At 42.2% G+C, this 18,630-nt stretch overlaps 1 protein-coding gene across 1 annotated transcript in view; it reads left to right on the forward strand.

Moving 5' to 3' along the window:
- Positions 1-18,630, forward strand: part of LOC124798215 (cysteine desulfurase, mitochondrial-like) — a 121,472-nt gene that overhangs the window by 90,494 nt on the left and 12,348 nt on the right. The window contains exons 6-7 of the mRNA XM_047261520.1: positions 297-431; positions 17,587-17,744. Coding sequence (XP_047117476.1) covers positions 297-431; positions 17,587-17,744 — 293 coding nt within the window. The remainder of the gene's footprint in view (positions 1-296; positions 432-17,586; positions 17,745-18,630) is intronic.

Here is an 18,630-nt window from a genome sequence, read left to right on the forward strand (position 1 = left end):
ATTCAATTTCTTCTTAATTTGTACTTAATATAAATCTTTTTTTAAAGATTCATATCTAGTTCTAGCACAAAATTTTATGGGTCCAGTTGCCAGGGTGCCAGAATGCAATGTTCCCCTTTAAGAGCATAGGCTGGGCAAAAAGGTTTTTTTAGCCATCCTGCACATCAGGCATGATGTGTGGGTAGTATGCATCTGATGAATAAAAAGTTTGTGATACCTGTTGGCTCAGCTGTTAACTTCTTTGCCAACAATGACATTTCTGTTTATTTTATTGTACTTGTGTTTTCTTGTTTCAGGAGCACTATGTAAAGCAAAGAATGTATTTTTCCATACTGACGCTGCTCAGGCAACAGGAAAAATTCCCATTGATGTCAATGCAATGAATATAGATCTCATGTCTATTAGTGGTCACAAAATATATGGACCAAAAGGTATTGTATGAATAACTGTGTTAGTTTATGTGAGAAATGTAAATTAGTCCAAAACCATATCCAAATGTGTAGATAATTACTGCATAATGTTTTCCAAATTTTGTCAATTGCTGAAACAGCGAATGCTTATACTTAAAGAAAAGTTCACGCTATGTCACGTTACATTAAGACATATTTAAGGTAATAGGCTGCACTCATACACATTAGATTCACACAGAATAAATCACAGTTGAATCAGACTTGTGCTTTCCAAAGTGATAGCATATACAGGGTTACAAGGTGAGGCAGCTAAGACAGGCCATCCCAAATACATTCAAAATGACTAAATATATCAAAGTGTGATTGTTGCTAAGCTATAGTGGACAAAGTGAGAAATTTTCTGACACACAAAAGTTATTTTTAAAATTAGCAGCTGAATTATGGTACTGATTTTTTAAAAATGGAATTGTGAACTTTTTCTTTGAGATTGGAGGGAGCTGTCGAAGAAGATTCAAGTGACATAACGAATGTAGAACTCGATGAAATTTTAAGAAGATAATAGAATTGCGAACTACTGTCCTACCGAGGTTACAAATCAGGTTTTTCTTTAAATAAGTGCTGAAATAGTTGTGAGTGGTAGTTACCTTTTGAGAGTGGATGTGGTGAATTGATGTTAGTCAAGATGCCTCGAAGGTGACAAAGATGCCACTAACAACACCTCACTGAGTTTGAACGAAGTCATGTAATAGAACCTGGATGTTCCTTCTGCGATATTGCAGAAAGACCTGGCAGAAACGTAGCCACTGAACATTATTTCTGGCAGCACTGGTCACGAGAATGTATGGTTGCAAGAAGACCAGGCGTAAGTGAGAGGGGAGGCCATCGTGTTCGACGTACGGTTCTGGTGCATTGTACTGCATCTGCAGCAGAAATTTGAGCAGCAGTTGACAACACAGTGACACAGAGAACTGTTACAAATTGGTTACTTCAATCCAGATGTCCTGTAGCATGCTTTTCACTGACCCCAAACCAATGGCATTTGTAACCTCAGCTGATTAGAGGGCAAGATGGAGGTCTGTTGTGTTTTTCTGATGAAAGGTGGTTCTGCGCATTGATAGTGATGGCAATGAGTTGGTTAGGAGGAGGCCAGTTGAGGGTCTGCAACCAACCTGTCTTAAGGGCTAGACTCACTGGACCTACACCTGGAGTTTGGGTCAGGGGTGTGATTTTGTATGACAGCTATGACATGGCTATCCCATGCACACTGACTGCAAATCTGTGTTTGAGTATGGTGATTCAACCCATTGTGCTGTCCATTCTTGAACAGCATTCCAGTGAGTGTATCCCCACAGGATAACACTCACCCAAATACAACTGTTTTAACCTAACGTGCCCTACAGAATGTTGACGTGTTGCCTTGGCCTGCTGAATCACTAGATCTGTCTCCAGTCGAACTCATATGGGACACCATCAGATGACAACTCCAGTGTCATTCACAACCATTATTAACCATCCCTGTATTAACCGACAAAGTGTAGCTGGAATGGAACTCCATCCTGTAAACTAACATCTGGCACCTGTACAACACAATACATGCACATTTGCATGCTTGCACACAACATTATGGTGATTTCACCAGTTATTAATGTACCAGCATTTCACACTTGCAATGGCTTATCTTACACTCACATTAACCTATGATCTTGCAATTTTAATTACTTAAATATTTTACCCAGCCAGATTTATTCCCAAAATCTCATTATTCTATATTAATTTTTTGTTAGTGTTGCAATATTTTTCTGTCAGTGTACATAATTCAGGTAGAGTTTGTGTGTTTAGCTATGCACTTGAAGCCTTTCACTCTGTGCTCTGCATTGTAACAATAAGACAGCATCTCATAGAATTATTCAGTCTCGACAATGTATTTTACAATTATAAAAGTTAATATGTATTTTGTTTAAATGTTTGAGCTGTTGTGTGATTTTGTGCTTAAAAGAACCACAGTCGTGCCAAGCCCTCATGGTCTGTCCTTACAAACATAAAAATTCGAAGAGACTGGAATTACGAAGAATAAAATACACCAACAAAAAAGAACAGCAACTGATGAGAGAAATTCAACTAACATTTTAGCCTTGCAAATACACGCTCCACTTGTCACTATAAGTAGCATCAATGTGAATGGGTTCAGCCAAGGTAGTGTTCTGCAACTACAGGGTGATTATAAAGTTCCAGTTTCAGAATGCTTTAAAAAAAGAACTACTGTTCAGAATGATGCCAAATTTGAGTGGAATATTACCTAAGAAGGGGAAAACATTAAAAAAAAAAGTTAATTTTCCTAATGGATGGCACTGTGAACAGTGTAACATAAATTGCTTTAACTACAAATGACAGATGAATCGCAATATGATAGCTACGGTGTGAGCTGCACATTAAGCCAACTGTACTGCACGTTGTGCTTGACTGTAGCAATTTGGCAGTCAACATTTGTGGCACTGTTAGGTAAGCCTAAAAACCACGGAAAAGTTCTAAAATAATGAATGGGAAAAATTGGTTTTTAATTGTCTTGAGGCCAAAAACTGCATAGAAAGTGCCAATAAAATTTGCTTTTAATTATCATGATACGACTGTAAGACATATTCAACATGCTGTTCACCATTTTCTGCCACAAATTGAAATCGAGAAATAGCACGTTCTACAACAAACGGAATGTCTCAGGGGTCATGTTCAGAATGTGTTGCCCAATGTGTGCATTCAACTCAGCTATGTTTGGAATGGGAGCAGTGAACACAGCATCCTTCAGATAGTCATGAAACCAGAAGTCACACGGATTAATGTGAGGTGGAGTGTGCGGCCAGGCTGCAGGGAATTGATGGCTGATTATTCTAGCATTTCCAACATGCATCTGCATCACCCTATCATGTTGTTTACCAGTGACACTACAGGTAACAGGACCAGCAGTACCCATCTCCCCTAAAAAAATATGGCCTTATGATAAAAGATGCCATCAATCATCACCACGCAGCAAACTTTGCAGAATGAAGCAGTATCAATTGAAGTTCAATCAGATTTTCATTGACCATATTCTGCAATTCTGACAGGACATGTCCTTGGAGATGAAAATGGGTTTCACGTGTCCACAGAATGTTTGATAGCCATTCATTGTCCACTTCCATGTGAGCAATAAATTTTAGAGCAAATGTTTTCTTATTGGCTGGTCAGTATGAAGCAACTCCTGAAAATGAGTACGTAATTTTATATGGATACCAGTGTGAAATGTTTGTAGAATTTACTGCACTGTGCTCAGAGCCATGTCCAAAGTTCGGGTTTTTTCACACACCGCTCAACCCCTCCTGCAATGCTTTGGCCACATCTTCCACTGACAATGGATCAGTTGTTTTCATCCCTCTGCCACACTGAACTTCAAACGAACCTATCTTTTCGAATTATCTCCAGATTGTTAGCAGACATCAGACAAACACCTTTTTTCATACCCTTGAGTGTCCAGAACATATACCAAGCTACATGCGTAGTCACCATTCTTGTAAAAGGGCTTTACCAGCAATGTGTGATCCTGCACTGAGACAGTCATGCCAGGCATCTCAAGACACATACTGAGGAACAGTTGTGTCCTCCGAATATTTTATCGTGCATTTTCTGTCACTTACAGGGCTGTCTAGTGGCAAAATTTTCATCCCCCCCCCCCCAAATGATGTTTTCCCCTTCGATATTATTCTATTCCAATTTGACATCATTCTGAGCAGGATTCTCTTTGTTCAGCATTTTGAAACTGGAACTTTAATTACAATCACACTGTTCCAATGCAGTATAACCTTTCCACATTTCACTCCATCAACAGCTTCATTTCAGTAACTTGTAAAACTGATCACATTTCTCCGAATGGTGCACATGAAAGCTGCAAAGTGATGAGATGTTTCTATATTAGATTTTGTTTATGGGTGAATCATTGTTTACAAATCCTGAGGAAATCAGTCTTCACAGTATGCACTACTGGTCAGTTGAAAATCCATGCCACCTATGGTAAGTTTATAAACAGTGACCTTGGTCTGTCAATGTGTGGTACATACTTTTCAAGAATCACTTATTAATACAGGTCAGTTATTTGTAGGAGAATGGTTAGTAGCACTATCTTGTTCCTATCTGATAAAGTTCTACACACGTTGCGTGAGAGACGTCCTCTTCAAATTCTGTTTAGAACACCGCAAAAAAAGTATGTAGTTTTATTAAAAACAAAACTGGTATCATAACCCAAAATTGGTATCTTAATCCAGCATCTAAAAATCTTAAAAATTACTTGCATACATCAGAAAATTAACGAAATTCTCTCTTGCAATGCAGCAGAAATCTTGCCTCGGTACATTTGCTGCTTCTGCATACATTATGGGTGACCTAGCTTAGGTCCCTCGCCCTGCATGTTGTTCCCATTCATCCAAATTGCAAGCCAGCAGCATGGTAGCAGACTGTCAACTGATCCAGGAAACATTGTTTCATTGTACTCTTTTCATGAAGCCTGTCGTTCTGCTGATAAAGTGTCCATGGTGAATTTTCTTTTCCTTTTCCCACTCACCTACTGCTTTCTCATCATAGACTGTGACGCCAACTTGTTTTGGGCCATCCAGAAGAAACCTTTCTAGCATCCCAAACCTGTTGTCCGATTCAGGTCCATACGTGATATATTCATGGTATGGGCTCATGGCCAAGACATCCTTTCCTAATTCCTCCACAAGCTCAACACCTTCTCTCCCATTTCCTTCACTTGGTTCTCTGCAACCTAACATGCTACCTTTCTGGACATTGACCTCCACTCCTCTTGTCTGTACCAAGCTCACTAACGACCACCATTACCTGCTTTTTGACAGCAGTCACCCTTTCTACAGCAAAAAATTGCTCACATACAGCCTGTTCACCAGTAGATAATGTGTATGCAGTGTAAAGTATTCTCTTGCCCAGTTTGCTAAAGGCCTCACAAATGTCACTGCAGACGTGCATTAGGCTAGTCTGCAGAGAGATTTCCTGTGCCATGTCCTCACACACCTCTAATCCTCACATCAACCCCAAGAATCAGCTGCAAAGGAGCGATCCCCTCATTACCCAATGGGCCATATGAATAAAATGGAGAAGATACTTTATACTCAGAAGTTCGGAGAAAGTTCTCTGGTTGACATGAATAAAGCGAGTCTGAGAATGTACTTCACCTGAGTATGTTCTCAGTGTGGGTTGAAGGGTGGGGGAAGTTGCTCAAACCAAAGAATATTCTCCAACTTCGTATGAATAAAACCAGAAAAGTTTCTCACAAGTGGAGAACATTCTCTGTTTTTGTGAGTGAGCTCCGTAGCATACTTCGAGCTGAGTAAGTTGTGCTGTGGTTAAGCATTACCGAGTGTTTTTAGTGAAAATGGCAGAATTTATGTTTGTTTAAAGGCAAAAAAAAGATATATGTAGTATGAAGGAACCCAGAAGAAAGGAACTGTAGAAGTTTATATAGATTTAACAGTGAAAACATTATTTGGCTGGCAAATCACTTTCTTCCCGAAAATAACGAAAGAAGAGAAGGCTCCCTTTCGAATGAATATGTTTTTGCGTTATTTAGCGGATCCAGGCTTTCAGATTGGCATAGGAGAAGAATTGGGAATACACCATACAACAGTATCTCTAACATTTTGTTATGTTCTGCGACAGGTTAACAGAAAAGCACCCTTGTGGATCTGATTTCTGAGAAATGTTAATGGATCCAATTTCTGAGAAATGTTAATGAACTAGAAGCAGTCAAAGTTAAATGGCAGTTGAGATATAAGTTTCCATATGCGGTAGGGGCCCTTGACTGTACTCACATAACTATAATGAAATCTTCTGCACATGGAGACAAATATGTTAATTGAAAGGGCTTTTCACCTATAAATGTGCAGGTGAAGAGTGATAACAGTGAAATGTTTGAGTGTTGATGCTTCATGGCCTGGGTCTGTACATGATGCTAGGATATGGACAAACTCAGATGTGTACCATATATTGTGAGAGAACTAGTGCAATTCCTTAATTTTAGGAGATGAAGGATATGGTATTGCACCGTGGTTAATGACACCGTTTCAAACCCCCTGTGGGCCTGGGGGTTAGAATAGGCCCGAAGTATTCCATCCTGTCGTAAGAGGCGACTAAAAGGAGTCTCTCACATTTTGGCCTTTGCATGATGGTTCTCTGTCGGGATTGACCTCCATCTTTCTAAATTTTCCTGAAGAGCGAGCCAGTTGGGGAAGGGCGCCTTACATGGTGTATCGTGTCCATCGTGCATTGCGATTTTTAGCCCACTTTCTCATTGTTGCATCTCAGTCCTGCTCACTCTCCATCTCTTGGGCGGGGATACCTTCCTGGGTGCGTTTTCTACCATGCACTATGCAGTGTCGCTTTCTGTGCCGACGATGACCATGCATTTCTTAGCACCTCATATCCAGCACTGTAGCCAGTCCGTTGTGGTGGGGCCGCCATGGACCCTGTTGATTGTACACCCCTGACAACACAGGGATCCCTCTGATGATGCCTGCGCTGCTAACTCCCCACGTATGCCATGGAGCAGATGCCCATCTCCCTGGGGCATCGGGACTCCTGGCAATGGCCATCCTGATTGACCTCCATCTTTCTAAATTTTCCTGAAGAGCGAGCCAGTTGGGGAAGGGCGCCTTACATGGTGCATCGTGTCCATCGTGCATTGCGATTTTTAGCCCACTTTCTCATTGTCGCATCTCAGTCCTGCTCACTCTCCATCTCTTGGGCGGGGATACCTTCCTGGGTGCATTTTCTACCATGCAGTGTCGCTTTCTGTGCCGACGATGACCATGCATTTCTTAGCACCTCATATCCAGTACTGTAGCCAGTCCGTTGTGGTGGGGCCGCCATGGACCCTGTTGATTGTACACCCCTGACAACACAGGGATCCCTCTGATGATGCCTGCACTGCTAACTCCCCACCTATGCCATGGAGTAGATGCCCATCTCCCTGGGGCATCGGGACTCCTGGCAATGGCCATCCTGCCGAGTGGCCCTTGCTGAGGCTGGGTGGCGCCCATGGGGAGGGCCGCTGGTCAGAGTGGGCGGTATCAGGGCGAATGACACGTCATGAAGTGCGGTACGTCATCTCTTGCTGGTGGTATGCCACCAGCAGTCTATAAGTGGGCAAAGTCCAACTTCAGTGCTAAGAAATATAAACCCAAATCGTTCCCCTCTCTGGCCACACCATGGGAGGAACGCCACGCTAAGGATGGCAGTGAAACTTATTCGCCCCGGTACCTCATATGTACGAGAGTTTATGGGGAATCTTTCAAATCCATGAAGCCTCAGTTTTTTGTGGAGCATTTGGAGAACAAGTTTGGGGAGGTGGAGGGCTTGTCCAAAATGCGCTCTGTATCAGTCTTGATAAAAACAGCATCCTCTGCTCAGTCACGGGCATTATTCACTTGTGACAAGTTGGGGTATGTATCTGTTACCATCATGCCCCATAAGAGCTTAAATATGGTCCAGGGTACTATATTCCACAGGGACCTTCTTTTGCAGTCTGACGACGAGCTGTGCACCTATTTAGAATGGCGAGGTGTTCATTTCGTCTGGCGCATCCATAGGGGTCCGAGGGATAATTAGGTTGCCACTGATGACTTCATCTTGGCCATCAAGGGTGACACATTGCTCGAGAAGGTCAAGGTGATGGTCTACCGCTGTGATGTCAAGCCATATGTCCCTCCCCCGATGCAGTGCTTTAAGTGCTGGAAGTTTGGCCATATGTCTTTCCTCTGTACTTCCAGCATCACCTGTCGGGATTTTGGACATTCATCACATCCCAATACTCCATGTGCGCCGCCTCCCATCTGTGTCAACTGTGGAGAGCATCATTCACCTTGCTCGCCAGACTGCAGGATTTTACAGAAAGAGAGGAAGATCATGGAAAATAAGACCCTGGACAGACTTACCTACACTGAGGCTAAGAGGAAATAAGATGGCCTACATCCTGTGGCTATGATGTCCTCTTGTGCCGCCACTACAAGAACAGTTGTCACCTCATCAGTTCCTTGCATTTCTGTCACCTCTCAGAACCAGAAGACTACACCTGCCCCCTTGACTGTGGGGGGATTTCCCTCCCTGTTGCTCCCACACCATCTACTTCAGGAGCAACACCCGCCCCAACCATCGGGGATATCAGTCTCCACTTCTGAGTCAGAGAAGTGTAAGTCTTCTTTGGCTCTTCTCGCTAGGAAGGGGTCCCTTGGATTACTCCTTTCCCAGGTTTCTGTTAGTGGGAAAGATGACACCCACCAGTGGCTGAAGAGCCCAGAAGCAGCTGGTCGTAGGGCTTCACGCTCACCTTCAGTCCCGGAGACAGAATAAATGAAGTCCTCCCAGCCAGGGGAACACAAGGAGCAGCAAGAGAAATCCAAAAAGTAGGTTTCCAAGACCAAGGGAATTGCGGTGGCACCCACACCACCGCTACCTACAAGCTCTAAGTTTGCAGATGAAGTGGAGATTCTGGCGTCTGCTGAGGACCTAGATCTTGCTGGACCCCAGATGCAGTGGTTGTAGACCACTCAGGCAAAACATTGGTGGCAGCAGGTGACCCTGAAGCATAAACTGCCTCATTGAACGTTCCATGCCTTTCCAGTCTCACAATCACATCATCCTCCAGTGGAATTGTGGCGATTTTTTCCACCACCTGGCTGAGCTACGGCAACACCTGCTTTCTGCATTGCCCTCCAGGATACCTGGTTCCCGGCAATGTGGACCCCTGCCCTCCGTGGCTATAAAGGGGTACCTCAGGAACTGTAGCGATTCTAATCGAGTGTGAGGTGGAGTTGGCGTTTATGTCAAAAACTCAGTCTGTAGTGAACATGTGCCCCTTCAAACTCCTCTTGAGGCTGTGGCTGTCAGAATAAGGATGACAGGAAATAACTGTCTGCAATGTATATCTCCCTCCAGATGGTGCAGTACCCTGAATGTGTTAGCTGCACTGATTGATCAACTCCCTAAACCTTTCCTACTTTTGGGAGATATTAAGGGCCATAACCATTTGTGGCGTGGCACCATGCTTACTGGGTGAGGCAGAGATGCCTCTTAAATACTGCGGCTGCCACACATTTCATTGTGGCTTATGGTAGTTACTTGACCATTGATTTATCAATTTGCAGCCCAGGCCTTCTCCCGTCTATCTACTGGAGAGCACATGACGATCTATGTGGTAGTGACCACTTTCCCATCTTCCTGTCACTGCCCCAGCATCAGGCCCACAGGCACCTGCCCAGATTGGCTTTAAACAAAGCGGACTGGGAAACTTCCACCTCTGCTGTCACCGTTGTATCTCCCCCACATGGTAACATAGATGTGATGGTTGAACAGGTGACTATAACAATCGTTTCTGTGGCAGAAAACATGATCCCTCGCTCTTTAGGGTCCCCCCGGCAACAGGCAGTCCCTTGGTGGTTGCTGGAAGTCGCTGAAACAACTAAGGAGCATTGGTAAGCTCTACAGTGTCATAAGGAGCACCCTCCCCTGGAGCACCTCATAGCCTTTAAAAGGCTCCGTTCGCCAACTTATCAAACAACGGAAGTAGGAGTGTTGGGAAAGATATGTCTCGACCATTGGGTGCCATACATCACCTTCCCAAGTCTGGATAAAGATCAAACATGTTTTCACATACCGGACCCCAACGGGTGTTCCCGGTGTTAACATAAATGGCGTGTTATCTACCGATGCAAATGCAATTGCCGAGCACTTTGCTGAGCGCTATGCTTGAGCCTCTGTGTCGGAGTTTTACCCCGTCAGCCTTTCACACTCCCAAATGACGACTGGAAGGGAAACCCCTCTCGTTTACTGCAAGCCACAGTGAATCCTGTAGTGCCCCATTTACAGAGTGCCCTTGCACATTGCTCAAACACAGCTCCTGGGCCAGATCGGATCCACAGTCAGATGATTAAACATCTCTCATCTGACTACAAGCTACATCTCCTCATCATCTTCAATCGGATCTGGTGCGATGGGGTCTTTCCATCGCAATGGCGGGAGAGCACCATCATTCCGGTGATCAAACCCGCTAAAATCCCGTTTGACATGGATAGCTAACGGTGCATCAGCCTCACCAACATTCTTTGTAAGCTGCTGGAATGCATGGTATGTCAGCAGTTGGGTTGGGTCCTGGAGTCATGTGGTCTACTGGCTCCCATGTCAGGGCGGCTTCCACCAGGGTCGCTGTACCGCTGATAATCTTGTATCCCTCAAGTCTGCCATCCAAACAGCCTTTTCCAGACGCCACACCTGGTTGCCATCTTTTTTGATTTACGAAAAGTGTATGACACGACCTGGTGACGTCATATCCTTCCACATTATACGAGTGGTGTCTTTGAGGCCTGCTCCCGATTTTTATCCATAATTTCCTGTTGTTTTGTACTTTCCGTGTCCAAGTTGGTGCCTCCCATAGTTCCCCCTCGCCATATCCAGGAGAACGGGGTCCCACAGGGCTCCGTATTGAGTGTCTCTCCATTTTTAGTGGCGATTAATGGTCAAGCAGCAGCTGTAGGGCCGTCCGTCTCACCTCCTCTGTATGCATATGACTTCTGCATTTCATACTGCTTCACCAAAACTGGTGTTGCTGAGCGGCACCTACAGGGAGCCATCCACAAGGCACAGTCATTGGCTCTAGCCCATGGTTTCCAGTTTTCAGCCACAACGTCATGTGTTATGCACTTCTGTCGGCATCGTACCATTCATCCAGAACCAGAACTTTACCTCAACGATGATCAGCTCACTGTAGTGCAGACATATCGATTCTTAGAACCGGTTTTCGCCGCCTCATTGACTTGGCTTCCTCACCTTCATCAGCTTAAGCAGACGTGCTGCCAACACCTTAATGCCCTCCGCTGCCTGAGTAGCACCAACTGGGGGCAGATAGCTCTATGCTGTTACAGCTCTACCGAGCCCTTGTTCAATCCCGCCTTGACTATGGGAGTCTTGTTTATGGTTCGGTGGTGCCCTCAGCATTGCATTTAGTCGACCCAGTGCACTATTGTGGTGTTTGCCTAGCGACAGGAGCTTTTAGGACGAGTCCAGTGACCAGTGTCCTTGTGGAGGCTGGAGTCCCTCCATTACAGGTTAGGCATGCACAGCTGCTCGCCAGTTACATTGCACTCGTTTGTAGTTCTCCTGTGCATCCGAATCACTTTCTCCTTTTCCCACCCTCGGCGTTTCATCTCCCGCATCTGCGGCCCAGGTCAGGGGTTCCAGTTGCAGTTTGTGTCTGGTCCCTTCTTTCCAAACTGGAGTCCTTGCCTTTACCACCTATACTTGAGATCCATTCACGTACACCTCCATAGTGTACGTGTAGGCCCCGGCTTCGCCTGGACCTTTTGCATTGCCCTAAGGACTCAGTTAACCCAGCGGCTCTTCGCTGCCACTTCCTCTTGATTCTTGACATGTACTGAGGTCACGAAGTGCGTCTGCAAAGATTTTCAAACGGCGAAAAATTTTAGCTAAATTCTCGTTCAGAACATCTTCTATCATACACAGTCTATTATTTGGTTTTTGTTGATCATTATCAAAGAAAGCAGCAGTGTAAGTAACAACAAATAGCAGTCTCTTGCCATTGTTTCACTAATGAGACAATTCCTCTCTTTTTTTTTTTTATCGTAAGCAGCGGTAGCGCGCACAAAAGCAAGCCATGCCGTGGGCGGCGACAGGTCGTAAACACACATTATCAGAATGCGACAAACAATGCATGACACAGTACAATAACGCATTTTCAGCTTAGAGTGACGTAAACACCTATAACAAAGAGAACAGCACTTATCAGATCAAAGAAAAATAAACAATCGATTCAAACCAGACGAAGCACTTGAAAAAGGAAGGGTACCCGTACAAATACGGACGGAGCGCCCGACGCATAGCAATGGCTACCTGGTAAAGGTTAACTGCTAAGCTTACGACTCAAACCAAACTATTGTAGCTGTATCATCATTCATTCGACCTAAATTGTGTCTCATATTACAATGGACCAACTTTGTTTCGATTTGGAGGTGCGGCCTAAAACTTTTCTCTCCCTTGAATTTCGAGTCTCAAATTTGAGGTGCAGCTTAGATTCGGGAAAATTTTTTTTCCTTCATTTCGAGTCTAATTTTTCAGGTGCGGCTTAGATTCGAGTAAATACAGTATTTTCTCCATATGTAAAATGAAAATTTGTTATGCTATTTATCTTTATAATAATTTTAATAGTAATTTTGAGTGTGGAGTTTGAAACTTCAAGCTACGGTGGTTACCAGTGCTGTGTGTCAAATGTTATTAACTCTTGTTTTGATAGGATCAGCCAGTGAGTTTTTTTGTTCTTAGTCCTGTCCCCGTTCAATGTCAGTATGCCTAAACTGCGTTTTCTCTCTTTCTGCCATTCTTTCCAAATGTAGGCATGAACATTCAAAAGACTGACAATTTTAATCAGCTATTTTCCTCACTTTCTCATGCTCTAGTGTATTCTGATCTGTAGCCTGGGAGAAAGAATGTTCATTTTTGAAGTGGCTAACTTTCTTTGTACTTGAATGACTTTGAAGTAAGCAGTTTTACTTACTTCCAACTCTAGCCACTTCTGGTATATGATACCTAATGGTACTATAGCAGTAAATATTCTACAAAGTGGCCTTATTTCACTTTGCCACTAACATAGAACTTGATTCTCATCTTGGAATTTTAAGCAGTAGTTTTAGCATTTGACACTGGTATTAGAGATTGTCATTTCCTACCTTACTATCAGTTTTTTTTTCCTTTCTTCCTTGTGATGTACACTTCTTTAGTGTACTTACTTGAACACACATTATTTCCTCAGGAGACAAAATATGTAAACAGCGTGATGTATTAAATGGTAAATGTGTACCTTTGGGCCTGTGCTATGAATTGCTTTCTCTTTTTGTGGTGGAGCTATTTGGGATGATGAGATGCAGAAAACAAAACATAAAAAATGATTTATTGACATCTTAAAGTGGCCTCTAGTTGACAGACACAATAAAACTAATCTGAATATGTATGACCTATCTTACTGACCAACCATCGTCTTATAGTCCTATAAACAAACTGACTCAGCGGGACCCTTCCCCCTCTCCCTCAAAACAGGCCACAGGGACAATGAGTAAGTTGCTCTTTGGAGAAAACTGGAAACGTAATGAGGCATATGTTAATGGTAGATTGATTATTTTCAAAAATGAAAAGTTTTCTCTATTTTGTGTGGCACTCTTTAGTGGTAATTGAAAAAAATTTTGATAACAGGAAATTAACTGGAGTACCACTAATTAAAAGAAGCAGCCAAGGAAAGAAAGAAAAATGAAAAAAAAAGTTTAAGTTATCACATGGCACAGATAAATTTACCACTAAGAGAGGGAAAGTTAATAATTCAATATTTTGTTTAACTTGCTTTGATACCGTGGAGTGGACTGACTGCACACATTGTTTGTTGGCCATATGCTGATCATTAATATTTTGCGTTATGCCCAGAAGTGCTGCCCGGAAACTGTGTTTACAGATCGGCTTAACAAATCTCAGGAATGCACGAGCGGCTGTTACAAATCCGAACGTCAGTGTTGTTTGGCAGGGGCCAGCAAATGATATTTTGGCAGTCTTGCAGTTCTCATAGCTGAAATATGGAAAAATTGGCAGGGAAGGTTAATGTTGTTGAAATGAAACATTCGTAAACAATAATAGTTATTCATATATTGACAGTACATTTATATGAATGAATAGTTAACACTCTATTAGAACTACTGATAGCCTTGGGAGAGCCAGCCCTGACAAAACTCTACTGTCTGGTGAGCAAGATGTATGACACGGGGGAAATACTCTCAGACTTCAAGAACAATATAATAATTCCAATCCCAAAGAAGCAGGTGTTGACAGGTGTGAAAATTACCAAACTAACAGTTTAATAAGTCATGGCTGCAAAATACTGACATTAATTCTTTACAGGCGAATGGAAAAATTGGTGGAAGCTAACGTAGGGGAAGATCAGTTTGGATTCCGTAGAAATGTTGGAACACTCGAGGCAATACTGGCCCTATGACTTACCTTAGAAGATAGATTAAGAAAACTCAAACCCATGTTTCTAGCATTTGTAGACTTAGAGAAAGCTTTTGATAATGTTGACTGGACTACTTTCTTTCAAATTCTGAAGGTGGTAGGGGTCAAATACAGGGAGCGAAAGGGCATTTACAATTTGTACAGAAACCAGATGGCAGTTATAAGAGTCGAGGGGCAAGAAAGGGAAGCAGTGGTTGGGAAGGGAGTGAGACAGGGTTGTAGCCTATCCCCAATATTATTCAATCTGTATACTGAGCAAGCAGTAAAGGAAACAAAAGAATAATTTGGACTAGGAATTAAAATCTACGGAGAAGAAATAAAAACTTTGAGGTTTTCCAATGACATTGTAATTCTGTCAGAGCCAGCAAAGGACCTGGAAGAGCAGTTGAACGGAATGGACAGTGTCTTGAAAGATGAATATCAACAAAAGCAAAATGAGGATAATGGGATGTAGTCAAATTAAATCTGGTGATGCTGAGGGAATTAGATTAGGAAATGAGACACTTAAAGTAGTAGATGAGTTTTTCTATGTGGGGAGCAAAATAACTAATGATGGTTGAAGTAGGGAGGGTATAAAATTTAGACTGGCAATGGCAAGAAAAGCGTTTCTGACGAAGAGAAATTTGTTAACATCAAAAAAGTATAGATTTAAGTGTCAAAGTCTTTTCTGAAAGTAGTTGTATGGAGTGTAGCCATGTATGGATGTGGACGATAAATAGTTCAGACAAGAAGAGAATAGAAGCTTTCGAAATGTAGTGCTACAGGAGAATGCTGAAGATTAGGTGGGTAGATCACGTAAGTAATGAGGAGGTACTGAATAGAATTGGGGAGAAGAGGAATTAGTGGCACAACTTGACTATAAGAAGGAATTGGTTGGTAGGACCTGCCCTGAGGCATCAAGGGATCACCACTACATTATTGGAGGGCAGTGTGAAGGGTAAAAATTGTAGAGGGAGACCAAGAGATGAATACACTAAGCAGATTCAGAAGGATGTAGGTTGCAGTAGGTACTTGGAGATGAAGAAGCTTGCGCAGGATAGAGTAGCATGGAGAGCTGCATCAAACCAGTCTCTGGACTGAAGACCACAACAACAGCACTCCTTGAAAATACCTTTCAAGTATAACTGTTTGGTACAAAATCATTCGAGAGAGAGAGAGAGAGAGAGAGAGAGAGAGAGAGAGAGAGAGAGAACTCATGTTTATATACAAGCAGACAACTGAAGGCAACTTTACTGTAATTTTTCCTCAGTCTCTTTTTGTTCTGGAAGCCTCTTCAGTGGAAAAATGTTAAAGAGGCATGGCTGATCACATAAAATTTGATGGTTGACGCCCTTTGCTCTGTATCTGATGCATTATTTGCCAATTAAAAAATACAGTTGCTCTTTCACATTTAAGAATTACAGTTTTACATTATAAGGCAATTTAAAGGCAATACATGGAATTAATACTACAATACAGTGTTTCTTATCTAGGTTTACATAAATTATTTTAGTTTTTGGGCTTAAATTTAATTACACATAAAAAGAAACATTTTGTGGCCAAATACAATTCTACAGGCCATTGTAAAGTACCAGCACATGTGTCACACAATAGACTGAAGAACAGCTGTAAATGAAGCAGTGTCAGTTGAAAGTATTTGGACTTATATAAAGCTGCTCTTTCCTATTAATGCCCTCAGACTTAAATGAGAAGAGGTGGGTTCAGTGCTAGGTTAATATGATGTACAACTCAGTTCTTAAACTGTTCTGAAGCTAACAGAATGAAATTAAAAGCAAAGTTAAAAAAAAAATCTGAGTCTTGGATGGCATATAGAAACAGCGAGACTTCTCTGACAGTTAAAATTTTGGAAAAAATGTCTCATACAGGGCTAATGACCAGAACCAGTGTCCACATGATCATAATTAACACCTCAACAATGAAGACATTCAAGAAAGTATTAAGAGGAGCTCCACTTGTTCCCAATGGACACTTTGTTCAGTGACAGTTTTTGACAAACCTTTTCGGAGCGCTGCTTACAATTTTACAGTTCTCAGTAGTAATGCTGAATCGACAACACATCCTGACACATACTATTACTTATTATTCATCTGACATGGCAGGAAAATTTTCTCTCTCTTGGGAATGGAGATCAAAACTGCATCACTTGAATCTTTAGCATTATACAAACTTCTTAAAAATAAAAACTCAACCTTGGAATGAATTGCGGTTGGGATGAGTGTTGTTGAGGAGGAAAAAGTAAGGAAACATGACACTGGCAGCTTATTAAACCCTGATCTTCTTTCTTCCTTGTTGAAACTTAGGGAAAAGGGAAATTATGGGAAAGATGCCTACAAAGTAGCTTCGTCATGTTCAACCTCAGAAATACATAGAAATTATTCATGAACATGCCAGCACACATGAGCATCCCCCCCCCCCCCCCCCCCACACACACACACACACACACACACAAACACACACACACACACACACACACACACACACACAGGATGACATTGTTGAAATTTTGAAATTTGCACTTAGCTTAAAATCCTGTGTACTTAGTAATCACTTCCCGGAGAGTAATTACCATTTCTGACATTTTCCTCCCTTGACTACTACCCAGCATTAAGACCTTGGTCTTCCCAAAAGTTTTCTTTCTGTTCTTAAATTGCATCTTATGTGCTATTCTACCACACTGCTTCAAGAGCGCTTGGATTATCTGAATGCTTTTATTCATGGTCTCCAAAGCATTGTAACTATTGGAGACAGCTAGAATGAAACAGTCAGGCGTGCAATGTTTCCTGGTTGTTTTCTCTGATTTGGAAGGGTTGAATATAAACCAGTCTTCCGATCTATTCCTAACAGTACTGCTGCAATTTAAAAAACTAACTCGTATTGCATTACTGCCAAACTGGTTTAGAGTTTCAATGAGAGTTCAGGGACATGCAAGACAGGTACACAATAGTGTATATTTCATTTTGGATTCTGTAACTACATGCTGGATCATAGCAATTATTAAAATATTATTTTTGTAAATGAATTAGACTTAGTTCTACTCTTTACAAAATAATCATTCAGTTTTTGTTTTACTTTTGGGTTCCAGGTGTAGGTGCTCTGTACATTCGTCGTCGACCAAGAGTGCGAATAGAACCTTTACAGAGTGGAGGTGGTCAAGAGCGGGGCATACGCAGTGGCACTGTTCCTGCTCCATTAGCTGTGGGTCTTGGTGCAGCTTGTGAAGTTGCCATGAGGGAAATGGATGTAATTATATTACATGCTGCTATTACAGACTAATACATGCACAATAAATTTTGCAGCAGTTTATTTAAAGTAAAAGTGTACAATGTAATTCTGTTGTCTCAATAAGAGTGTAACAGGCAAATAAACATGTAAGTTTATCACTTAAGTCACTCTACTACACAGCAATTAATCTACAATATGAAGAGATACTCATCAAGTAGTGGCAGGATAAAACACATAAAAGAAGTGGAAACATCTGATCTTTCAGACCACTGGATCCTCCTCCTGACAGAAGTAGTGTTGGAGGGGAAGGAAGAGGGATGGAGGACGAGGACTGATGACATTTGGTAGATGGAAATCATTAAAAGTTACCCAGAACCCCAGGTCTGGGGAGACTTACTGGACAGGAAAAGAGGAAAAGATACATTATGGTGCGTGCACTGGATGAGATTTGAAAACCTGAGAACTAATGGGTGTAAGATAGGGTAGTTAGCAAGTTGGAGATTATTGAAGAAACTTTATTAAGTAATAATTAAGTGTGTAAAGCTGAGTGCATTGTACATGGAAGTAGATGAGGGAATGGGGAAAAGTAGATGAAAATAAAAATGAGGGAATAAAAATACTTGTTACTGAAAGCAAATTCTGAGACCACAGAAATTAACATAAATTTAGTCCAGGTGGGAGGTAAGAACCAAGCACATGTAAAGCCAGTTCCCAGATGTGGAATTCTGAGAAACCGGTGTCAGGAGGGAGAATCCAAATGTCACATATGGCAAAACAGGCACCGAAGTAACAACTGTCATGCTGTAGTGCATGCACTGCAATGGGTTATTGTGGGCTGCCAGTATATATCATCTGTTTATGCCTATTCATCCTAACTTATAACTTGGTGGTATTTATAAGAAGG

Source organism: Schistocerca piceifrons, chromosome 5 (assembly GCF_021461385.2).
Source record: "Schistocerca piceifrons isolate TAMUIC-IGC-003096 chromosome 5, iqSchPice1.1, whole genome shotgun sequence".
NCBI classification, from domain to species: Eukaryota; Metazoa; Arthropoda; class Insecta; order Orthoptera; family Acrididae; genus Schistocerca; species Schistocerca piceifrons.